Here is a 26,101-nt window from a genome sequence, read left to right as displayed (position 1 = left end):
AGCAGCAGCAGTCACATGATACGGGAGTCACCCTGCTTTCTACTGACACACAAAAATAACTGGTCCTGCATCCCTCACACACACACACACACACACACACACACACACACACACACACACACACACTCTCACACACACACACACACACTGTGCTGCTTGTATAAGACCTGAATAAATGAGGACAGCATGAATACAGTACACCCCCCATCACACACACACACACACACACACACTCTTTTGTTGCCATGGTCCCCTGTCTTGACAGCGCTGCATTAAAATCTAGGTTACCGGATGTGACGTCAGTGCCCTGCCTCCCTACCCAGCTGTAATCGGGTGTAATCTCGTAAATCCCTGTTTATTGCCTCGTAACGCTGCGAAGTCGTGGTTTAAATAGAAGATTGTGAGAAAAGATGAAAGTAAGTGCAGGTTTTCAGACATTTACCTTCAGAAACGGACGTTGTTTTGTCGCTGGTGCCTGTGAGACGCATTAATTTTGCAACACATGTTGACCAGAAGCGTTTTACTTTGAAAGCCACCCGGAAACTCATTTGCACTCGCTTTACATTGTTATGTAAAGACTCCTCGCTGGTTTCGTTAAATTAGACTCATGGAGCAACTTGTAATGTACATTGTTGTTAACGTCTTCTAACAGATCAATGTCTTACCCGGAAAACAAGCCTTTATAAGAAGATGTTTGCTATTTTATGCCATAAAACCTGTTTTACTTTGACGGAGCGCACCGGAAGTGGTTTGACGCATTTGCTAGCTTGACGCCAGTGTAGCAGCTAGAAATCCGACGGACGAGCCACGAGAGTCTTCATCTGGAGAAATAGTCGATAAAAAAGCGGAATATTTCAGTTTGGAGGAAACCTGGACGTCGTGTCTGCTCGCTGCTCCGCAATGGCGTCCGCTGTTTGCTCCGCTGGAGGGTTTAATTGGTGAAAAACTCAAAGGTGAGACGTTGAGGCGACTGACTCAAGCTAGCATGCTAAGCTAGCGCTGGCATGCATTGTCGTTTCCCGTTTCCTGGAGGGATCCAGAGCGTCTGAGCTTCGTGTCTGCACTTTAATGACTGTGTTTTATTACATTTTGGAGAGTTGGCTTCAAGGATCACCTCTGGAGCGAAGATAAGAATGAAACACAAACTCTTGCTTTGTTTGTTTGTGGTCGGAAGTTGGAAAGTACCTCAAATGTTCAGCCTGATCCGTCTTCGCTCATCCTCCACGGTTTTCTTAACGAAAGCCGCTTTCAAACTCGACTTATTTAGTTTACATCGCAGCTTATAGCTGTTAAATATATATGTTTTACACATACTAATTATACTGTTGCATATTAGACTTCGTGTTTGTCTATTCGGCCTTGTTATTTAAGTGCTGTGAAATTGTTTCAGATTAAATTCAGTGTGTTTGTCAGATTTTCAGTGATTATCCTCCAACAGGAGCTGGAATCAGTCATCAGCCCTTAAACGACCAATAATTATATTTACTTCACGAAAATTATTTATATCAAGTTTAATTATTGAGCCCTTTTTAAAAATCACTTATCAAGCAAAAATGTCAATTTTGTGTCAGATTCCAGTTTCTCCAATGTGAAGATTTTATCATTTTCTCTGTTTAATATCTGACAGCAGTTAAAGATTATTTCTTCTTTTTTTTCCGATTAGTTGTTTGGTTTATAAACTCTCAGAAAATAATAAAAAATGACTCATCACAATGATGTAAAAAAAAAAAAAAAAACCCAAACCTCAAACAAGACAATGGAAAGTGAGAAATCCTCTCAGCTGAGGAGCTGGAAATATTTGACATTTTGGTTTTAAAACAACAAACAAATTGAATTTCAACATCAATGAATCCATCGTCTGTTGTCTCAGTTTGTTTTTTCGTTAATGAAATGTCAGAAAATGCCCAAGACGACATCTTTTTAATGTCTTGGTTTGTCCAAAACTCAAAAATATTCAGTTCACTGTCATAGACACCAGAAAATATTCACATTTAAAAGGCTGACGTCAGAGAATTTGGACAGTATTTCTTATAAAGTTATTCAAAAATGATTAATCGATAATCAGACTAGTTGTCAATTAATTTAATAGTTGACAATTAATCAATGAATCGTTTCAGCCGTCTTTAGAAAATTCACTTCCTGTTGTTTATCATTTTAAACAAACTATCTCCGGGTTTTGAACTATTCATTTATTTACTCGTCCATATTTTCAGTTCAGTTAAAGTGACAGATTGTTGTTATGTTTCGGGTTGAGGAGCCCAAATAAGGACGATGGTGTGTGTTTGTCATGTTTCATGAGGTTTCCCCAAAGTGTCTCTAACCACTAAAATGATTTAAATAACCTTTATGACCTGAAGAACAAAGCGCAGAACTTCTCTTTCACAACACAAAAGCTTGTGTATCGATGAGTGTGATTACGAGGGAACAAACAATTACAAAAAGGAAGTGACTATATCAATAAATAAGATAAAGCAGAAGAGAAATGTGATGTACACTAGAAGGAATCTGTGTGCAAATACATGTTGTCTTGTTAAACAGCCACTATTGTCAACATCGACGAAGACAACAACTCCCATGATCCTCTGCTGCTCGTCCCTTTGTTACGTACGTGCGTTCTCCTTGATCGCTATGTTTCACGACCGTCACCTTTATGATGAGATGTCAAACTTCTTTCTTGTGTCTTTGATGCATTTTTGAGTTTGTTGTCACTTTCTGAACACATCAGTTGCTTGTTGTTGTGATACAGTCGTCTAATTCTTTGTAGAGCTCGACCGATGTGTCGTCCGGCAGATATCGACCTCACAGATATTTCAGTGTCAGCATCAGAATTGGCCACTTTCAATTCCAACAAGTAGGAACAGCGCATTACCCGAGTACCTGCTAACTGCTGCTAACTGTTCTTTTTATACATCCATGACTTTAGCGACCATTAGCTCGTTAGCCCATTTAGCTGTGCAGCTAGCCAGACAACCAGGGGAGTGTTGGTGTTGAAGCTTTAGACTGCTGAGAAAAAGGTTTTCAGGTGGGGGGGGGGGCTAGCTGGTTAGCATGCTAACATCAGTATATCTCACATGATGTCTTTGATGTGAAAACTGTTATTTCTTCACGTTCGTTTCTAAAAGTGAAGATTAAAGGCCCCAAAACATTTCCTAATGGTTCATGTTGGACGCTGTATGCATGTTTCTGTCTTGATGAAGGCTGGCGGACTGAACACAGGTGACGCACCTTAAATTGCTGTCACTGAATCTAAACCTAATCTTTTGGATTGATCCTCTGATCTAAAAAAAGTCACTAAAGAATAAAATATCCATCACAGTTTCCAAGGCGACGACCAACAGTCCAAAACCAAAACAGATCCAGTTGACTGCTAGAAAATCTGCAAACTGCTAGGAGAATCTGGACCCAGAGAATGGACTGACGCGATCAAACGATAGATCTCAGATACTTTCAGCCTGTCACCAGCTGCCTCTGCGGCCCCGTCTCAACTTTCCCTCCTGTCGTCTTGCAGGTCGTCACCTCCACAGATGTGGCCTCTACCTCTGCTGAGACTCCTGTTCATGAACGGCGAGGATGCTTTGACTGAGCGGCTGTGGCTCGGCCTGGAGGGATGACACGACGTTAGCAGACATGGAGACAGGGGAGACACACAGACAGCTGGAGACGCCATATTTACTCAGTCTAGATTCTCCACTTTAGAGCCACTCAGGACGAGAGAAAACCCTATTTTTATATTTTTTATTCAGACCTGTTTTTGTTAGTTATTGTGAAGCCATAGTCGACCGTCACGATGAGCTCCGAGGGCTTTCAGTACCGAGCGCTGTACGACTACAAGAAGGAGAGAGAGGAGGACATCGACCTGCATGTTGGAGACATGCTGCTGGTCAGCAAAGGAGCGCTGCTGGCGCTCGGCTGCAGCAACGGAGCCGAAGAACGACCGTCGGAGATCGGCTGGCTGCCGGGCTTCAATGAGACCACGCAGGTAGCGCACCGCACTGATGCTTAAATATTGATATTTTGTAGATATGACAGGTGGAATATCCTCCAGGAAGCTTGCTGCTCTGTACTGAGCTGCTCTGTTTCACACCTACGAGCTGTTTAAAGTTTCCGTTTCACCTGTTTGGAGGAAACGCAGATAAACAACCACAAACAGAAAATCATCACAGTGAAAGTTCAGCAACCTCAGTTTGTGGAGGAAATGTTGGATGCTCAGTAAAATCTATAAATGTGTTTTTAAAACTGAACTGACACCTGATAAACATGAAGAGGAGTCGGTTCACCTCCCCCTCATGTTGGTGTTCACTCTGATGTTATCACCTCCAATGTCACATTTTCCTCTCATTGTGCATGTAAATGATTCAGCACATTTACTGATATCATCTTTCTCGTGAAACAGCAAAGAACAAATCCTCAATTTAAACTTCTTCACACAATTTTATCAGATTCCTGTCATTTATTAATCCAGACGGCTAAAATACCTGAAATATTCAGTTTATAAAGGTCTGAAACAGAGAAAATCAGCAGCCACAGTTTGGTAGTTTTCATAGATAAATGTCGGATTTCTTCAAAATTCTGATTTTTTTTCCTGTAATCTTAAAGGAACAGTTCACCCACAAATGTAAGTACACTCATCATCTCCTCCTGATGATATAAAGTCAGGTGAAGTCTCGTAGTCCACAGAACATTTCAGGAGCTTCACAGTAAAACAGAGTTGCAGCGTTCTGCTGAACACCTGAAGCAGCTGGAGATGATTTAAACATCAGATGTCTCCATACAGCTCGTCTGCTGTGATCACAGAGATCACAACCTGATCTGAGGAGATGATGTTTACACTCACTACAACCACGTAGTTTTCGATGGATTTGAACATCTCTACGTCTCTCACTCGTCTTTCTCTGACCGACAGGAAAAAGGCGACTTCCCGGGGACGTACGTCGAGTTTATTGGCAGAAAGAGGATGTCCCCGCCCACACCGAAGCCCCGCCCACCCAGACCGCCCTCTGCAGCGTCAGTGAGGACCGACTCCGAGTCAGAGGGTGAGTACGAAAAGATCAATCAGACTGATGAGCCAACAGGCGATCAGAGTAGAGCAGGAGACGCACTGATACACTGATGTTATGACTTTTAATCTGGAGTCTTCAGAGGGAACAGAGATCAGAGCACGCTGATTGATTTCATAGTTCCTCGTCCATCTCTAGGAGAAACGAAGTCAGTGCCTCCTTTGATGACTTCACGCTGACACAAACAACACCGTCGCATACTGGAGAAATCATCCCATTGGTTTTCTCTCGTGTGGCCCTAATGTTCTGACTCTGACTTTAACCTTCTTCACCTGAATATCAAGTCATTTCTTATTTCCAGCAGTTGTGATCGATCAGGTTTCATAATGTCCAGCTGCTGTCTCTTGTGGCGTTTCACACAGTTTATAAAGTGTCTCCAACTCAACAACTCACTAAACTGACACATTTGTTAAGGGAGTCTGGGGACAAAGAAGTCGCCTATATTGGTTACTGTTTAGTGTATTTGTAAAATGTGACATGTTCAGCATCAATAAAATGTTTCTTCTTTCATAAATTGAGTGTAAATGGTGAAATCAGTGTAAACAGTGTGTTCAAACAGCTGCTAAATGTTGGCAGGTCAGACTTTAGCACTTTAGACACAGAAGCAGACAGGCTGGTGCAGCCATGCTGCCACAAACTGACACTTTTTACAAGGAAACACACAACTTACTGTTTTCATTTAATGCTGAATTTACAAGAAGGAGACAAAGATTCAGAATCTGTCAGAGACAGAGTTTCACTACGTTTAAGTTTCTTCCAACTTAACAACTCATAAAGTCAATTGATTTTCAAAGTCTGGGGACGAGAAGTAGCCTATATTTATAAAATCATCACCTCTCACCTGTACCTGTTGGCTCATGATAGCCTCTGTTACCATCCTCAGTATGTTGTTGTTGTTGTTGTTGTTGTTGTTATTACATTGTTTTAATATTTTCATTATAAATCATGTCGTCAATGAAAGTCTCATTTTGTTCCAAAGAAACTGCCTCACTGTGACTCACACTTGAGTTTCCCTCAGCTGTTTCCTCAGCAGCAGCTACACACACACACACACACACACACACACACACACACACACACACACACACACACACACACACACACACACACACACACACACACACACACACTGGGGTTTAGTCAGTGTTGTGGTTGCTGACTGAACAGATCTCAACCCTGTTTTGCTGCTACCAGAGAACACAGGAAGTGTGTGTGTGTGTGTGTGTGTGTGTGTGTGTGTGTGTGTGTGTGTTGGCAGCAGTTTTCGTTACCTGTCTGTTTAACACAACATGAAAAAAATCATGTGCTTCCTGCAGCTTTCACCCTTTCATATTAAAAGCACTTGAGCAGTTCTCCTGTACCGACTTGTGGAGCTGCTGGTTTTAAATTCTGTCACTGATCCTGAATGTTCGTCAACATAATCCTCGTTCAGACCGGCACCGCTTCACGTTAATCTGAAAACCATGAAACATTGTGCACATGAACCTGTGTTGTGTTGACGTGTTGCTGTTTATTGTGTTTGTCCTCAGGCTTTGTGTTGCCGGACCTCCCGGAGCAGTTTGGACCCCCTGACACGGCGCCGCTCCTCCTCAGCAGACTGATGGAGGCCGTAGAGACAAAAGGTATCAAACACACATCTGAGTGGTTAAACATCTGCATCACCTGCTCGGAAAGTGCTCGTACCACACTGTGTGTTACAAGTTAATGTGGACACACTCATGAGAATATACTTTAAGTCTTCGCAGTAAAAACCGCTCGCTGCAGGAAACTGTCCCGGCTGCGACTGGTTTACTGTCGGTTCTGGTGTCATTAGATGATGACTCATGATTTTCATTCTGGATTCATCTGCTGATTATTTTTTTCCATTAATCCGTTGATTGTTTGTCAAACTTAAACAGAAAATAGTGAGAAGTTCTGACTTTAATAATCCAGCACGAGGTGACTCAAATGTCTTCTGTCCGAATATCAAACCAGAACGCAAAGATATTCAGTTGTTCACACGTTAGAAGCTTAAATTTAGACTAATCATGACAGCTGTAATCTTATTAAATGAAGACATTAAAGGTTAAACGTGTTGTTGTTTCTGCTTCATATTGAAACGGTTACATATATTTTAAATGATTTTCCTCCTCACTGCTGTGAGATTTGACAGAAAATAGAAATGAAATAAAAATGAGGAGGTTGTCCAGAGAAGCGCCGCTGCAGTAGATTCCCCTTAGACAATAAATCTCCACTGATTTGAGAAGTGATTAATTGTTTCAGTCATTTTAAAAGCAAACGTGTGACGTGGTTGAAGCTTCCTAAATGTGAGGATTTGTCACGTTTCTTTCTCTTTTATGGCTTTAAATGAAGAGTTTTGGACAAAAGAAGACATTTGAAGACACTTTAAATTATTAATCGTGAAAATAACCAGCACAATAATCGATAATGAAAATAAATATTGGATGCAGCCTTAAACCCACTCCTCCTGTGTCTGAATGAAATATGATTCAACACACTGCTGCTGTTAGTTTGATCACCTTCTGCTGCTGATATCTGTTTGTTGATGTGTTGTTGTTGTTGTTGTTGCTGCAGGTCAGGACAGTCCCAATGTGTATCGCAGTATGAGCGGAGGAGGTCTGGACACCCGGCAGCTGGCCGACACCGGTGAGGAGTCGTCTCCTTCTTCTGCTGTCAGACATGTTGACTCAGAAACTGAAGGTTGATTTTTAGTAAAAAGGGAAACAAACTGGAGACGTTGTGATCACGGTCGTCATCACCTCGTTGCTCCGGTCACAACTCTTCTTCTTCTCCAACTGAAATCGCTTCAAACTCTTTTAGAGGAAGTTATCTGTGAATAACAGCCGAGATCCCTGAAGAAGTATCCACAGCTTTAAAGACGAGAAGTCTTTTCAGAAAGACGCAAATATTTCGGAAACTGGTGCCACTGAAGTAGGATTGAGTGTCGTTCACATTTGATACCGATGCCGGTACCTAGAATTTGATTCTGATACCCAGTGGTGCATTTATACGCTACTTTAATCTCCCTGTGATAACAAAAAAGTCATTTCAGTTCTAACCAGTTAAATCCTTCACGTCTAGACACAAATTATCACGATTCAGCTGCTGCTGCGTATCAACTCTGTCTGTCTGTCTCTATATATCGTTACTTTAAAGATTCCCACTCTGGTATCGACATTGATTCATTATTAATCGCTGCTCTGTAGATCCGAAATAATTCTGTCAGCACCCTTAAAAGTAAAGAGTTCGGTTCTCAACCCTGTACGTAAGCAAACCAGAGAAAAGAACGGCATTGATAGTCACGTTTTCTCAAAAATCATAAAACGTCCAACAACCAGCATGCACCAGGGCTGCAGCTGAGTTATTTCATTATTAATCGATCAATTGTTAAGTCTAGAAAAAGAATTGTTCATTAGTTTTCCTGATGCCGAAGAAACGTAACGTCGACAGACTCTTCATTTAATATCATAAATAAAAAGAAAAGAAGCAAATCCTCACATTTAAGATGCTGTACCCACTGACTGATGGTTGCAGCTGTAAGTCGCTGCCAGACTGTAGTACAATCCTCCATGTTCCTCATCTGAGCAGGAAATTCTGGGTGCAGGGAAGGTTAATATAGTTAATTTGCATATACTACCCACTAAGGTTGGCAAAAGTATCAATACCACGTGTTTTAATCAATACAATATTCATGTTCGATAAGTAACACAACTTCACAAAAAACTGATCTACAATCAGATTTTCAGGCCGAGGCTGTAAAGATATGAACATTTTTTTGTGTTAATATCTGTACGAGCTCTGTCGACCTTCTTATTCTTTAACTGTGGTGTGAAAGTATCGAGTATCGTCTTTTTGTTCCAGTATTGTATCAAAGTTTATAATTCTGGTATTGTGACAGCCGTACTGTCGACACTGATGGCACACAGCTGGGTGAAATGTGTCCCGTTGAACTGAGGTGTGTTTGTTTTCAGACCTGGAGCAGCTGGAGGTGACGTCCCTGTGTGACGGGGTGGTCCGGTTCCTGCAGGACCTGCCCGGTCCGGTCCTCCCGTCCTCGCTGCAGGCCGACATGATTCACGCAGTCCAAGGTCGGATTAAATCTCCTCATCCCGTCACGTTGTTCTCTGACGAGTTGCTGTTTGTTCACAGTTGTGTTCTCCTGCAGAGGTCCGGGACCTGGAGGACTGTGCCCAGGTGCTGCGGGGGGTGGCCAGCTCGCCGAGCTGCCCGGCCCAGTACGGTCTGACCCTGCTCAGCGTGGTCCGACACCTGGCCCGGCTCTGTCTGCACAGCTCCAGGAACCAGCTGAGCCCCCGAAACCTGGCAGAGAGCTTCAGCCCGCTGCTGTTCAGACAGGCTGCAGGGTCAGTCACACACACACACACACACACACACACACACACACACACACACACACAGCTCTGTCAGTCCTGTGTATGTGAGTGATGTTGAATCTGACTGTGAGTCTCTTCCTGTTCAGGCCCGAGTCCAGTCTGGATCCTCTGGTTCAGGTCCTGGAGGTTCTGATAACCAGCGAGCTCAACATGAACCAGGCTGCACCAGGTAAGACTGTGTGTGTGTGTGTGTGTGTGTGTGTGTGTGTGTGTGTCTGTGTCTGTGTCTGTGTGTGTGTGTGTGTGTGTGTGTGTCTGGGATCTCTGCTCAGCCGTCATGTGGTCGTTTTCTCCTCGGTTATTGGTTTCAGTTCCTCTCAGCGCTGCAGCAGCATCACACTGGATCTGTGTCACTGTCACAAGTCACAGCTGTTGCTCCATCCGAAGGGTCCAATGTGTCATATTCTCCATCCAGAGCAGATTATGGGGCCGAGAGAAGGATCTGAAAATGATGTGATTTCCTGACTGTTTGTCAGCGCAGCCTGAGAGTTCGAGCTGTTTGTGCTTCGAACGTCTGTTCAGATCTATAACCTGGTGGACTGAAGCTGTGATCCTGTAGTACCTGACTTAGCTGAAGTTGTTGTGGAGACATGCAGGAAATATTAGGTATTTTTACGGTACTGGTAATAAAACTTGGTTGGCGTGGCAGTGGTATTGGAAAAATGAAAATGGCGCCTGGTGTTAGAGAAATCAAGCTTCTATCATTTGATTATCAATGAGTGTTCGCTGTAAACCTTCATCATTGCTGTTTGTCAGGAAGTATCTCTTCAGACCGTTTGATGTCACAATAATACTCGTTTTAACACCTCAGCACCTGGAGGGATGAAAATCTGGTTGGTCCAACACCTTGAAGCAGACAGAAGTATCTTAATTATTAATAAATACTGAATATTATTAAATACTGCATTTTCTCTGAGTGGCCGCCTGCTGCCGCAGACACACGCAACAGAAGAAAGACACTGTGGACACGGGCTCTAACATTTTAATAGCCCCAGCTGTACTTTGTGTTTAACGCTAATCAGCACGCTAACAGGCTAAACTACGACGGTTGACTTCAGAGCTGCACAATTAATAAAAATATCCTGGAAATGGTCAAATCTGAAGCAGAGACGTCCTGACCGACGGCGCTTCTTCTCCACATTCAACAAAACATGTTTGTTCAGTACAGACACCAACAAAAGTCACGTCATCGGGATTTTAATAGTTTTTCAGTGGAAATGAAAATTGTGATGCAAAGATGAGCATTTACACTAATCATGAATCATGTGACCTGAGAGGGTTTTTTAATGTTGATGTTAGCGTTTAGCTCCAAACACCACAGTGTGTGATTTCAGCCTCTCAGGCTGCTCGTCTGACTGTAAACTGTTGCTCTGTTTCACATTTATGGACTAAATTAGTAACTGATCAGAGATTCTTTAGATGAGTCATCAGTCAGTCAGTGAGCAGTTACTCCTTCTGTCCCTGAGCAGCCGTCAGTCCTTCGTTCATCCGTCCTTTCCTCTGACTCAGTGTGTTCATCAGTCACTCGGTCAGACTGAGCAGCAGCTGAAACGATGACATCATCCATCCACACGGTGAAAGATGCAGCAGAGGAGAGGAGGGGGGTGTTGCCTCGGTGATATCACTGCCATCGCACGATTGGCTGGGGGCAGCGGTGATGTCACACATCTCCAAGCTGCTCTCCTGAGCTTTGAACCGAGGCTGGCTCTGAGAGAGGGAGACGGACGGAGAGAAAGTTGCGTCGTTCTAAATCTTCAGCACCGACTGCAGGAATCGGATTAACGCAAGACAAAAAACAAAATGTTTCCCAGCCGGTAGATTCTCTGTGGACGAGACTGAGCACAGGTGAAGATGTAGAAGATCTGCCTGCAGGTGCAGAGACGGAGCCATAAAAAAAGATATCCTGCAGATTTCAGTTCCAGTGCAGTCGATGTGTCTTTAAAATACAGAGATAGTCGAAAAGACAGAACCGTCGAGCTCGGTCTGGAGGATGTGGCCCGGACCTGTTTCCTTCCAGATGACGTCAGTTTTTTCGAGACAGGATCAGAGCGCTCGGCTGGAGGCAGGAAAATCATGAGATCCACAAACGCAGGATCTGTGTTCGGTTTCACCTCTGAAGCGTCGAGGAGGAGGTGGGCGAAGGTTTAGAGGCCGACATGGAGCGAGAGGAGGGAGGCAGGGCCGAGGCCGAGCCGGTGAGAGGACGAGACAAGATCCTGTGCTACATTAACATGCAGAGTCCAGGTAGGAGCTCAGACCTGAACCTGGACCAACACCTGCTGCCAGGTGGACTTCAGTCCTACAGTGGTGTTTAGATCAGGTTTTATTTCCATCATGTGATTCTGCGTTAAAGGTGGTTATAGAAATTATTGTATCGAGTCATTTTCTCTGAAGATGCACATAAACGTCGTCATGAACCTGCAGAGAAGGTTGTGGGTAAAAGTTGGTTGCATAGGACCCTCCCAAATTTCAGCGAACACGTCATGCGGACCTGCACATCAAGCGAGCTGATGGTTGACCCAAAATCCCTTTTTGAGCGCCCGTTAAATGACACAGCATCCGTGGAAAGCCTCGAAACTTTGGAATATGCTGAATTTCAGCGTATTCTGGTCAAAAATCTCTTCATATTTAAAAAGAAATGAGCACATCGTTGTATTTGTGACGTTGGCAAGAATGAAATAATCATGAACAAAACACAGTCACAGTTGATCTGAACAGCGGGTCAAATAAAGTGACCATACACGAGGCTTGGCTCGATTATTTGCCGTTATAGGTGAAGTTTTTAACAATATTGAATGCTGCACAGCTCTGTGATTGTTCACATCTGATATTGTAGGCTGTTCTTTGCACTACAGTTCTTGTTTTATTATATATTATTTTGTTATTAAATGTGTTGTGTGTGAAATCGAAGTGAACGAGCAGATCAACCTGTCAGTCCTTTTATTTATTCATGTTCATGCCACCAATCAACATAAAATACAAATAAAATAAGATATATTATTGTATATTATTACTATTATCACTCCCACCCGTCCTGACAATAAATCTATCTTAATATTTGGGCAGGATCAATAATTTTGGTATAGCTCGAGTCATCATACACGTACTGTAGTTTGCTGTTGGTATAAAGGAACCAATCTTTAAGTGTGATGACGAAGATTTCGAGAGTCGTGACGTTGTCATTGAGTCCAGTCCTGCAAACTGAACGGAAGCTGAGATGTGGTGGTTTGTTCACCGGCACTGAGGAGAAATCAATTTCTGTTGACTGAAGTTTTCTTCTACCTTTTTTTCTTAATTGAGGTTTGATCAATGATACTGATGGAAAGTCAGGTGAAGCCCAGAGATCCCAAACTGATTTGAAAAGATGTTTAAACCCTCGACGTGCGGCCGAGCTCGTGCACACACCTCAGACGTGCTAACTGTGTTAGCTCAGCAGCTCCAGTGAAGACTTCATCTTAACAAAGGGTTAAACATGGTCTCCTCAGATCAGTGTGATCTCTCCTCTCCTGCAGACTGTGATCACAGCAGACGAGCTGTACGGAGACATCTGATGTTTAAATCATCTCCAGCTGCTTCAGTTGTTTAGCAGAATGCTGCAACTCTGTTTTACTGTGAAGCTCCAGAAATGTTCTGTGGACTACGAGACTTCGGCTGATTTTCACCATCAGGGAGGGAGGAGCAGCAGATGTAGATGGTTGTGACTGACGACATGTTGTGTGGTCCAATGAGTGGAAGCTTCTCAGGCTGTTTGTTTGTTGTATTAGCGGTTCTGGTCGGGGCGGTCGTCCTGCACAGTTCACACACAACAGTGTTCTGATATTCGTCCGACTTAAACAAACCCCCCAAAGAACTGTCGAACTGTCGAACCGACGAGCTGACTTGTGGTTTTCTCTCCGTCATCACTCACTCCACACTTTCTGTTCTGTCATTGCTGTCGATGACGTGTCTTATCGCCGACATATATTGCTGTCGTTTTATCGCCCCGGCTCAGATCAATAAAGTATCTTATCTCGATCAATCAATGAAGAGAACAGAAAAACATTTTAAATTCCCTTTTTTCTCTCTGTGTCTTCTTGTTGCAGCGTTGCCTCCTAAACCGGTCAAGCCTTCAACTCCTGCAGCTCCGAGCAGTTTCAACAACAGCATCTCTCTGCAGGACGCTGAGTGGTACTGGGGAGACATTTCCAGGTAACAAACACACACAAACTCACACGCACACGCGCACACACACACACACACACACACACACACACACACACACACACACACACACACACACACACACACACACACACACACACACACACAAAAACTAAACTGTAAACTGTCCCTGTTTTATGTTTTCACTAAAAATAAATACAGAGTAAAGCTTTTACACAGCGGAGGATCGACAGGTGTGTAGGAGAAAGACCAAGGGCCGACAAAATCAGGAAAAAAACTCCCGCACACCGTCCACCTGCAAATACATTTAATGACGGTGTTTCCGTACTCTGACCTTCATCAGGTTATCTTGATCTATCCAGATAATCTGAAGGTCTGAGTGAGTGATACCAGACCAGTGTTGCCAACAGATCAGAGTACAAACAGCTTAGATAAGTTAGTTTTGATGCTCTACATGTCGATTTCATATTCTTTCTGCTCGGTTGGAGCTTCTGAGCCGTAAAACTGTAGAGAAAACTCACTCAGTGAGAACATGGTGGCATTAGCTGTATTTAATATTCTGTTGTTCATCATGAACCAACATCACAAACCACAGCATATATATCCTGAACACACAGTGGTGCAATAAAATGGCATAAAACTCAGTGAAACATTTCTGACTACGTGACTTTAAAAGCGTCTCAGCTGGAGTTTAAATGATCCCAGTCAGGATCCAGTTTAACCCTTAAAGACCGGCCGCAACGTTTCACTTCACTTTGGAGACGTGACTGAAGAACTGCGTTGTGATTCGATAATGAACATTAGAGCAAAGACGGTAACTTCCAATTAAAGCCAAAGACTTGAGCTCTTAAATGTTTTTAATTTCAGGTTATTATCTGCTCCAGAGCTGAGAAATAATTAATGGCTGCCTTCAGTCTTAATGGGTTCAGTTCTGTCGTGTCACAGTGAGATGATGTCGTCTGTGTTTTCTGTGTTTGTAGAGAGGAGGTGAACGAGAAGCTGAGAGACACAGCCGACGGTACGTTCCTGGTTCGAGACGCCTCCACCAAGATGCACGGAGATTACACTCTGACTCTGAGGTAAACTCGACACACACACAAAAAACAAAACGTGTTAACGAGTCCATAATCTGTAAAAATCATCTGCATATCAGGCAGTTTAACACGGATTCGTGACGGCAACAGATGAGAAGCTTTTGGAAACTTTATTCATGATTAAACATATTTGTGAGACCTGCAAAATAATTAGTGTCTGAAATTAGATGTCTAATTTCAAGGCGTTGAATGGTTTTACAGTAAAATACAACTTTTAATGTCCTAAATTCAGCTTTATAAATGTTTTTGTTTTATCATTTTTATCACTTTTCTACAGTAGAGCTGCTCTTTAACCACAAACTCAATAATGTTCATAATGTTTGAGTATTTATAAAAACCAGATACTTGTAGTTCAGCTGCATCAACACCAGATCATAAAACAATCTAAAACGTAAAGCTGTTTTGGTTTAATGGTTAAATGTCGTCTGAACACCTTCAGGAAAGGAGGCAACAACAAACTGATAAAGATCTTCCACCGGGAGGGAAAGTACGGCTTCTCCGACCCTCTGACCTTCAGCTCCGTGGTGGAGCTCATCAACCATTACCGCCACGAGTCCCTCGCTCAGTACAACCCAAAACTGGACGTGAAGCTGCTGTACCCGGTCTCCAAACACCAGCAGGTCTGTACGCCGTCTGACGCTTCGCTGACCGTGTCTGTCGGTCGCTTGTCGACTCGTCTGATTGGATGCGTTGTGTGTGTGTTCAGGATCAGGTGGTGAAGGAGGACAGCATCGAAGCTGTGGGCAAGAAGCTCCACGAGTATCACCTGCAGTACCAGGAGAAGAACCGAGAGTACGACCGACTGTACGAGGAGTACACCAGAACCTCACAGGTACGCTACAGTATTTTATTGATCCGGTATCATGGAAACACACTGCAGCTGCGACCGGACGTAACAAAGAGAAAACACCAACAGACACATCATTCAAAAATAGATCTTTAAAAAGAATAAAAACAGAAAAATAATCCATCTTTTAAAAACAAGTCTTTAATAAGCAGCAGTGGAAGAAATACTCCAATATTGTTACTTGAGTAAAAGTACAACAGTGAAGTACTCGCATTCAATGTCAAGTAAAATTAATTTTTAAAAAAAATTACATCATTTATTTAATTATATTTTACATCAGAATCTGTAAGGTAACTAAAGCTGTCAGATAATGTAATGGAGTAAAAAGTACAATCTTTTCCTCTCAGATGTAGTGAAGTAGAAAGTTGTAACTAGGACACGACGCTACAGGAGAACAGGGTAAAATAAATTAATTAATAAACTTCCCACACAGCTGATTACTTATTTTAAAGAGAATTATTTTTTGTATTACAAGTTTTCTGATATTTTATGTTTGAATATGAAATGAGACTAATTAAATGTGATAATTAAAGTAAGTAAACACTTAAAAATGAACCAGTGCATGACAAACATTGTTTTAGCCGAGCAAAGTCAGGCTTTAAATACAGTACTCGAGTAAATGTACTTAGTTACTGTTGGAAAAAAAGATGTATGACAATCATGAGCTTGATTTTTTTGTGGAGCTGTAAACTGTTTACAGGTAAGACAGGTGTTCACAGGTGTTCACAGATGTTTGAGAACAGGTTTCTGTTGTAGTAACAGACAAACACCACAAGGTGGAGCCTCCGTCAGTCACTGTGGGCTGAACTGAGCAGCACGCTCAGAAAGAAGAAGAAGAAGATATCAGCAAAGAGAAAAACTAGAGATAAAATACAGAAAACAGATTTTCTCTTCTCTGACCCGTCCTGTTTCTCCAATCCCACCACCCCCTCCTTGTCCTCCTCCTGGTCCTCGTCCTCCTCCTCCTCCTCCTCCTGGTCCTCGTCCTCCTCCTCGTCCTCCTCTTGGTCCTTGTCCTCCTCGTCCCTCAGGAGATCCAGATGAAGCGGACGGCCATCGAGGCGTTCAACGAGACCATAAAGATCTTCGAGGAGCAGTGTCAGACTCAGGAGCGCTTCAGCAAAGAGTACATCGAGAAGTTCCGTCGAGAAGGAAACGACAAGGAGATCCAGAGGTAGGCTGTTACCACGGCAACTGTGAGGCAGACCTTTAACTAACACACACACACACACACACACACACACACACACACACACACACACACACACACACACACACACACACACACACACACACACACACACACACACACACACACACCACGGTCAACTCTGATGTCATGATGATGTAATAATGATGTAATAAGCTAAATGTCCTCGCTGGCCCACGCTCCAGAGCAGAGTTCAGCTCAGAGTTTTCTAACCGAGCCCGACCTGAACCCGACAGGTGTTCAGTCCGAACATACCTGTTACCATGGTTACAGCTCGCCTGTTTGCCCTGATAACAGACATGAACAGTGAAGGTGATCGTAACACTGATATAAAACTACAAATACATATTTTATAGCTTATCTTTTATTATAAACTATTTTTACACTACATTTATTTATGTATTTACACATTTATATTTACACTATGTATTTTACCCTACATTTATTTTTTCTCTAAAATAGTTTAGTGTAAATATGGTTTAAATATAAATTTTAACTCAATTTTTTACACTATTGATTTATTTTTAAACTATATTTATGTTTATGTATTTTTACCTCATTTTTTTCTCTAAATTCATTTTTAAACTACATGTTTTTATCTTTACATTTTTAAAGTTTTTGAAATTTATTTATTTATTTTCACACTTTATTTACACTATGTATTTTAACATATATATACTTTTTTCTCTAAATTCATTTTTAAACCAGTTGTATTTATTTTCACACGTGTATTTTTACACTAAATCTATTTTTATTTCTACACTATATCTATATTTTTTTTTCTAAATTTATTTTTACACTATAAGAAGTTGAAAGCGGTTCTTATCTGAGCCCGGCTCCACTGACGGGTTCAGGTCGGGTATCTGCTCAACGTGAAACAGATATTAAATAGAAACTGTGCAGGTCACAGGTCCAGTGTGAAGGATTTACTGACATCTAGTGGTGAGACTGCAGACTGCAAACACCTGAATACTCCTCTTACCTCTCCTTTTCCGAGCGTGAACAGAACCTTTTTGCAGCCTTCAGGTCCTCTCTCGCTCTGGTGTTTGCCTTTTGTCCGTCCTGGGCTACTGTAGAAACGTGGCGGACCCACTTGCTCCGAAGACAAAAGGCTCATTCTAAAGAAACAAAAACACAATTATTATTAGCTTCAGGAGATTTACACTAATGAAAACATAATTATGAATATTATGTTGAACACTACGCACTGTACCTTTAATTTCTGCACATTGTGTTCATGTTTCTACTTTGCGTCGGGTCCTAAAAACCTCAAATGTGACTGTGTGAGTAAAATCGGTCCAGTAAAATACAAGAACCATCTGCTCACGACGTAAAAGTGCTGCCACATGAAGTCTGAGCAGAAAGACCTGATCTGCGTTTCTGTTTTAGGATCATGGAGAACTACGACAAGCTGAAGTCTCGGATCAGTGAGATCGTGGACAGCAAGAGGCACCTGGAGGTCGACCTGAAGAAGCAGGCGGCCGACTACAGAGAGATCGACAAGAAGATGAACAGCATCAAACCGGACCTGATCCAGCTCCGCAAGACCCGGGACCAGTACCTGATGTAAGAGCCTCACTGAGGAACACACACACACATCACATCAGAGCTTCAACACACTGTACTCACTGTCTGTTGTTGTCGTCAGGTGGCTGACCCAGAAGGGAGTTCGTCAGAGGAAACTGAACGAGTGGCTCGGCCTGAAGAATGAAACCACGGAGGAGTAAGTCTGAAACTCTCCGCTGCCCCCGGTGGTCACAGACAGCGCTGCACGTCTCCACCCAGAGTCTGTTCGATAGAAAACAGGACGTGAAAATTTAAACTGAATCACTGAACATCTAATCGAGAATATCATCACTGACATAATATATTGGAAACGTGAAGTCGAGCCTGAAGTTCATTCCTGACCTCGGAAACGGTACCAATCAGTGGCTCAGTTGCATTGTGGGTAATGTAGGCGGCAGGTTTTAAAAAAAGAGGAATGTATGGAATAAATAAGGTTTTTTGGTTCTGCTTTATCAATTTTGATAATTTTCAGAAGCTGCTGCCTACATTACCCACAATGCACCTTCACCCTGAGTGAGGTCATTTATCAGATTACATGCAGCTTCCTTAGCGTTTTTTGTCCTGTAACACACTTTGATGTGGGACACAGGTGGACTCACCCTGTCAGCGGCTGTCTGTTGATCCACAAGGTGGCGCCGTTCAACCTGCTAACACAGAACAGAACATCAGGCTCGTTAGTCACAATCACAGCAGGAACATTAATTGTTGACGTGTCCCTCCCCCCTCAGTGAGTACAGCATGGTGGAGGATGAGGAGGACCTTCCTCACCACGACGAGCGTCTGTGGCGGCTGGGAAACATCAACCGCATCCAGGCCGAGTCGCTGCTCCGCGGGAAGAGAGACGGGACCTTCCTGGTCCGAGACAGCAGCAAGCCGGGCTGCTACGCCTGCTCCGTGGTGTAAGTCACCTGCTCATTACCTGTGATGTAACTGTCTCTTGACCCTCTGTTCTGGATCTAATCTGATCTCTGTCTCCGTCTCTTTCAGTGTGGACGGCGAGGTGAAACACTGCGTCATCAACAAGACGAGCACCGGCTTCGGGTTCGCCGAGCCCTACAACCTGTACGGCTCCCTGAAGGAGCTGGTGCTTCACTACCAGCACACCTCGCTGGTCCAACACAACGACTCGCTCAACGTCACGCTGGCCTTCCCCGTCTACAGCCAGCAGAGACGGTGACCCGCCCGGTTCCTCCTGATCCACACTGTCGTCGTAGACCAGCAGCAGACCTCGTTTACACACTCAGAACTGAACCGGTTGGTCTACACGTGTCACAGAACGATGGTGGAGGAGTTCAACACTTCAGTGTCTTTACAGACCAGAACCCGACCACGTGGCCCGGTGACGGTCAGACGTCAGGAGTCTGTTTTAAAGACGATAATCAGTCGTGGTGCTGCTGATCAGCGATCCAGAACACTGAAGATGAAGCTTTATGTTCGGTTTAATTCTTCGTCACTTCCTGTAGGAGTGGAGAAAATAAAAAACATTTTACTGTGAAAGGCATCACATGGAGCTTTAAATCAACTCCCTGTGAGAAAAACAAGCGGCTTAATAAAAGACAGACGTCAGTGACCTGCAGACATTCACATTGATATACTGTTGAGCTGGTTTGGTGCCGAACGTGCGGAAGCCCTGAGGGGCCGGTGAGGACGTTTTTTTCCTCTGGTGATCTAAATAGTTTCCTCTCCTGCTGTGTGACCTGACAACGGGTGGGAAAATATATTCAGTTCACTTTTCTTTGGAAACCGAGCGGGTTTGTGACTTTACACTGAGGGAAGTGTTATTTTTTTTTTTTCCAGGAGAACAAAACGTTTTTTTTTTCTCTTGGTGAAAATAAAATCAGGAGAGAGATGAAAAATGTTTGGGTTTCCTTCAGCTGCGAGTCAAAACATCTAGAAAAATTAACCTTACAAAAATAAAAACATTTCACTGTAAAAACACTGTAAAGAATGTTTCTTCTTCTTTGTAAGGCTCATTCTTCCAAAATGTTCGCACTGATGTCACACCTGGAGGGAAACTAACTAAAGCTTTCAAATGTTTTCAGATCCAAAATAATAATAATTAAGGAACTTCAAATGATTTTCCTGGCAAACCCTTTTTTTCCCACCATTTCTCGTGTCAGAACCACAGGAGAGAAAATTATTCTGATCAGACAGAAAATTGATCAACAGGGGAAAAAATCTCTTCATTTGTCCCTCAGGGCTTCCGTACCAACATCGACACATCTCCTGAGGTCGGGATCACGTGGGACCTTTATGTATTTTCGGGCAGATTTGAGCGTCGACAACAGAAAGCTTCAGAGGCTTTTCACTAACAGCTGCTGCTGCTCAGTGACTTCATCTGGTTCACTGTCGTCTGAAACTGAGCAAAACGTCTCAAAGACGTCGATTCAGCGTCTTTGACGACGTCTGCTGCAGAGACAGAATCAAAGCTCTTGTGGCGTCTTTCCAACTTCAGTTACAGACGAATAAAGACGTTAATGTGGTTCAAGATTAAAGTTTTTATGAAGCTAAATTTTACTTGATGCAGCAAAAAACCTACAGCGAGGATTCAAACCCTGAACCTCGACCTCGAGTTGTGTTTGAGCTTTATTATAGATCATGTTGGAGGTTCACCTTCATCAGGTGGCCAGTGTGCCACAGCTGGATGACCAAAACGTGATCTGTAATAAAGCTGATGCAGCTCGAGGTCGAGGCTCAGGGTTTGAATCCTCGCTGTAGGTTTTTTGCTGCATCAAGTAAAATTTGCCGTCATGAAAACTTTAATCTTGAACCACATTAACTTCTTTATTCGTCTGCAACTGAAGTTGGAAAGACGTCACAAGAATTTTGATTCTGTCTCTGCAGCAGACGTCATTAAAGACATTGAATCAACGTCTTTTGGACGTTTTTGCTCTAAAAGTTTCTTGGCCCTGCTCGGTCCAAAACCTGAAGACAATCCAAAAAGACAAAGGCTCGCCGTCTTGTTCCTCCCAAACGTTACAGTGTAGAGAGTAACAGCGTCGGACACAAAGAGGAAAACTGTGATTCTCAGACTCATTCAGGTTAATTTGATCATGAACACTTCAGGCTCGTTCAGAACCGTGTCCCATGTGATCACGACCTCACTGAGTCGACCAACACGCTCTACTTTAGTTTGCATTTCCTGTGTGTGGATAACGAGGTACTGAAGGGTCGAACTGTCAGAGCTGCTCTGGACATCAGCAGGACGAGAGGAGCTCAGCTGAGGGGCGAAAGGACGGACTCCTCCTTTAATCATGAACTGCTGATCCTGCACACTTCGGCAGAACTGAACCACATTTAGACCGGACTCTGAGACCACAACTGTGGACTCGTGGTGATGATGATGATGATGATGATGTCAAAGGCAAAATGACGGACAATCTAAAGAGACTTCTCTTGCGAACACTGTGAGCGGCTCTGAACGAGGTTTAACACGAGGGCGAACGGACCGACCCGCATTTCATATCAGGAGAGAAAAAAAAACAAGACTCCTGCATCATCCAAAGACTGGAGCCATCAGCAGTGTTTAACGGTCCCGTTCTTCAGGTTCCCTCAGCTTTGTTTGACGAGTGGACGGATGATCCTCGTCTTCTTTGGTTTAATAAACGTCCGTCAGCACAAAGATTCACTCGTGTTGGATCAAAACTGTGACAAACATTCAGGAATGATGAGAACTGGATCGTTCCGGATCTACTCAGAGGATTTTAAGTTTTGTGGACGAACGCAGCCTGTAAACAAAACGTAAACCGATGAAAACCTGAACCGACGTCTTCGTCTCTCTGGATCTTTTCTTTCCTTTCAGACTTTTGACTTCCTTTAAGACAAACCAGGTACCAGAGGTGAAACCATCTGCGAGGATTTGAGCGAGTCCGAGAATTTCATCTGTTGTCACGGCAACCACCTGGGAACATTTTTTTTTTTTCACACTTTGAAATGAAATCATGTAAAACGTTTGGAAATGTCCCGATTTCTTTTATTTCTCAAGTTCTTATTTACTGATTCCTCAAAGTTTTTCATCCTGACGACGTAGAAACAAACAAATCTGACGTGAGACGATGAAAAGTCACAAACAGCTGATTGTTTGAGACGTCTGATGAATTAAACTGTCGGTCCGAGAAACATTCTGTCTGTTTTGTTTCAATAATCTACAGATCAGTTTTCATATTTGAGATTTCTGCACTGATGCTCAAATTAAAACCTGGAGATGTTTTATTATTGATCATCTGTCAGTTCCATTTTTCAGATTAATCACTTTTACATTTATAATTTATTTTTCTTCTTTTCAACAATTATTCCCAACAGAAAAGATTTTTTCCATCAAACTAAAAGATGAAAACTGAAGCAACAGTAAACTTCAGCCCCAAAGAATCAACTCAACAAGTATTTCAACGTGTCATTATTAAAGTTTGCTTATCAAATTATTTACCTGATCATCAGACGTGGATTTAATTAGTTAAAAATCAAACCAACACTCGAGAAGTTAGTAACGAAACTTCTTATTAGAAAACTCATTTTTATCGTCTTTGAATCGAATCATTTTCGTACAGATTTAATAAAACTGGGCCAAACTTGTTCTTCAGTTTGTCTCCACGACTGATTTAACTTTTGGTTTTTAATAAGAATCAGTTCAAACGTCTCAAATATCAGAAGTGGTTTGCTTGTGAGAAACACACTGAGGTCGTGTTATCGCAGCTTTAAAAGTCATTTCATGGTTAGAAGTTAAGAAAAAAGCTGACTTATGATGGAGCTTGTTTGTCTTTTTGTTACTGAGCAGAAAATCTTGTTTTATTTTCTGACTGTTGGTTTCGGGTCTCAAAGTTAAAGAACATTCCCCAATAAAACCAGTTGGTAGTGTTGAGAGTGATTTTTGAAATGTTGGATTCATTTCAGGCAGTTTTTTGTTTTAATGTTTAGATTTTGATTCTTGATGGTTTTGATTTATTGATGCAGCGTCTGTGTACTTTTGTATATTTGCCAGATTATTTCAACACATTTCCTGACAGTGTTCATCCATCGAGGCTGGAAACTTTAAGCTCTTTAAGTTTCTGAAGAAAAACAGCTGCATTATTTTTGTGTTCCAGTTGTTTTCTTCAGGTGTTTTTATCCCACAGAGCCAAAAACTTAAACTCATCTCAGACCAACATGAAACCCTCGTGCTGTTTCTGGCGAACACAAACGTTAATATAGATTTTCAGCGTGTTGGACGTCAGAGCACTCGTCACCACGTTTCTGTTCCAGGTTTTGTGTTTTTCATTTTAATTCCGTAAAATACATCAGCAGTATTTTCTGTATCAGAAATCTTTTGTTTTTCATTCTTTGCTTCTCACTCATGCTGTTCATGTCAGAAACGAGGACAATAAAGCACCAGGCTCTTCAGACTGTTTGTGTTGGCTCATTTTATCACTTTATATAATCACTTTCTTCTCTGAAGTCGTCTCCATCGAACGTAATTCTTAAATTCTGCCTGCTGATTCATTCAAATGAATCCTTTAGTATTTGATTTTAACGTTGGATAAAATTAAAGTATTCTCAGCAACTGAAGCATCTTCATACTTTATGTAAAGAATTATACTTTTGTTTAATTAAATTATCAACCAGATTCAGAGCTGAACATGTGCTGCTGATAGATGTTAACTGCCATAAGAACCTAAAACCTCATTTTAAATATCTTGGAGAGGTGATCGAAGATGATCCGTCTCAACGTCTCTGCAGATGTTAAATTAATTGCAGTTAAAATTAATTCATTTAGCTAATGTTCACAAGCAGGACGGAGCTAACGGTTATTTTCTATTCTCATCATCAGTTCATGTGATTATTATTTCACAGATTAATCATTTTGTCTACAAACAGCACACACCGGTTATAAACGACCAGCGACCTCTCTCTCATAAGGAACAAAGAAAACAGTGAATCTCAAACTGAAGCAGCTGAAATGAGAATATTAAGATGTTTTGCTTGAAAAAACAAAGATTGTACTGAGATAACAAATGACCTCAATCTTTAATCTATGTAGTTAGTTAGTTAACGAAGTTTTGGCTCCACAGCGGTCGATTAGTTGTCGGTTAACGTGATTCACAAACGTTAGCTGGTTACAGAAAATATGATGTATGTTATATATTATTTAATAACTGGGGGCGGGGCTACAGTGCTGCATAACTAATGAGGCAGCTGTAGAGTTACAAACAGATTTTATCATGGAGCAAAAACAAACATGTGAATGTGAGGAACAGACACGAGCTCATTAATGACACGAGAGGAGCTTTAACATCTTCATCATCTTCATCTTCATCACCATCAGTCATAATTTATTCATGTCGCCATTTTAGAGAGCGGAAGCCCCGCCCCTTCCTGTTTCCCTTCTTCAATCAGATGCAGAGACCGATTATTGATCCTGTTTGATTTGTGTCATGAATCACACACACGATGTTTGTCAGTTTGTCAAACTAATTAAATAATCAGACTGTGACGTCATTATAAAGACTACAATCAAAGAAGGGAAACCGGAAGGGGCGGGGCTTCCCGCGCTTGTACTTTCGGAGTTTCTCTAACTTTTGTGTTTTGTAGGTTTATTAACAGAACTTTTGTATTTTACAGATTTAGTTTGAACATCCACACTTCAGACCTGTCAGCTGGTTGAACATTTAAATATGTGTATATCTCTGATCTGAGACCAGTCAGAGCCGCCGGACGGTTTAACATCAGTGAGGATGATCTCAGGACAGTTTCAACATGGCCGCCACACAAACCTCAGACAGCCGCTGGGCGCCGGTAGCTCGGCCCGGCCGGGTCGCTCCCTCCGCGGGTCCACCTCTGATGCTCCACAGTGTCAGTTAATGGCGTCCTCTCCGGTCCCGTCCTCACTTTAACTGCTTTTACTTCATTTAGTGACAGAAACCCAAACCCGCAGGCCTCTGGGTCAGCTGCACCGGTACTGTCCTTACTGACGCGTTATCTTGTTTCAGGTCGGTGGAGTAATTCAGTGCAGCCAAACTCCGAACTTCTTCCGGCCCATTTACAACAGAACCTGCGTGGATCCAAACTCGCTTATATCCATTAAAATGCAAAACTAACCCTCAGTCACTGCTCGGCCTCGCTGCACCTGACGTCACAACACTGCGACACACCTGCTCAGTGATTACCGCCCCGGCACTCTGCTGCCCCCTTCTGTCCACGGGGGGAACTACACCCAGCACATGGCCGCCATGTTTACCACCGTCACCGTCTCTGTAGCATGTTAGCATGCTAACATTTGGTGATTGGCATGAAACACACAGTGCAACATAGGCTGAAACAAACGTCATTAATGTTACAGGTATGACGTCATAAACCAGAGTACAGGGCGGCGTTGCGATGACGTGTTTTTGTAGGCTAAGTGAAGTTAGCATCTCCCACTTCCGGGTTCCCTCCGCAAATAGCCTATAGAGAGCCGATGTCCCGCCTCTTCCGGTTTCCCTCAGACTTTATTTGATGACCACTCTGTATGTTAGTGATGCAGAGACAGCTGATGTACTGATCCAGTTGAACTGGGTCATCAATCACGTGATGTTTGTCAGTTTGTTGTATTAAAGTCAAACCTCATGTAGTTTTGTGTTAAAGCGCTCAGTGAACTACATCGACTCATCAGCACCAGAACCAACACCAACATGGAGCCAACTGGGCTCAGAAAAGCTCGTAAACAAGATGAACATCACTATTAATTGACAACTGCAGTTCTGGTTCTGGTTCAGTTCTGTGAGCTGCTGATACACAGGAGCAGCTCTACAGTGTTTCAG

General features: G+C 42.6%; 1 protein-coding gene and 1 long non-coding RNA gene across 3 annotated transcripts; one reads left to right on the top strand and one right to left on the bottom strand.

Moving 5' to 3' along the window:
- Positions 1-350: 350 nt before the first annotated feature.
- LOC140995391 (phosphatidylinositol 3-kinase regulatory subunit alpha-like) lies at positions 351-20,715 on the top strand. Of its 2 annotated transcripts, none has more exons than XM_073465379.1 (17): positions 351-416; positions 3,509-3,979; positions 4,904-5,033; positions 6,587-6,679; positions 7,632-7,703; positions 9,029-9,145; positions 9,223-9,421; positions 9,538-9,620; positions 13,534-13,639; positions 14,593-14,691; positions 15,146-15,326; positions 15,413-15,538; positions 16,585-16,727; positions 18,153-18,329; positions 18,412-18,486; positions 19,058-19,228; positions 19,317-20,715. In XM_073465379.1, the coding sequence occupies exons 2-17, from the start codon at positions 3,788-3,790 to the stop codon at positions 19,504-19,506; spliced, it is 2,154 nt and encodes a 717-aa protein (XP_073321480.1). In that variant the 5' UTR covers positions 351-416; positions 3,509-3,787; the 3' UTR covers positions 19,507-20,715. The 2 variants fall into 2 exon arrangements, with proteins under 2 accessions (XP_073321480.1, XP_073321479.1); XM_073465378.1 differs by lacking the exon at positions 351-416 and adding an exon at positions 739-953.
- Positions 16,670-18,169, bottom strand: LOC140995407 (uncharacterized). Its single transcript, XR_012178776.1, has 3 exons — positions 17,977-18,169; positions 17,746-17,881; positions 16,670-16,766 (listed from the first exon to the last, which is right to left on the bottom strand). It is a non-coding gene; the product is annotated as an uncharacterized lncRNA (long non-coding RNA).
- Positions 20,716-26,101: the final 5,386 nt, after the last annotated feature.

The sequence above is a fragment of the Pagrus major genome, chromosome 5 (assembly GCF_040436345.1).
Source record: "Pagrus major chromosome 5, Pma_NU_1.0".
NCBI classification, from domain to species: Eukaryota; Metazoa; Chordata; class Actinopteri; order Spariformes; family Sparidae; genus Pagrus; species Pagrus major.
Note: the sequence above shows the minus strand (reverse complement) of the source record. Positions and strands in the feature narration are given on the sequence as shown.

Excerpts from the sequence above, each read along its gene's own strand:
- LOC140995391 (XM_073465379.1), top strand. The coding sequence starts at position 3,788 with ATGAGCTCCGAGGGCTTTCAGTACCGAGCGCTGTACGACTACAAGAAG. Across the intron at positions 6,680-7,631 it reads GGAGGCCGTAGAGACAAAAG|GTCAGGACAGTCCCAATGTG; the intron begins GTATCAAACACA and ends TTGTTGCTGCAG. Across the intron at positions 16,728-18,152 it reads AACGACAAGGAGATCCAGAG|GATCATGGAGAACTACGACA; the intron begins GTAGGCTGTTAC and ends TTTCTGTTTTAG.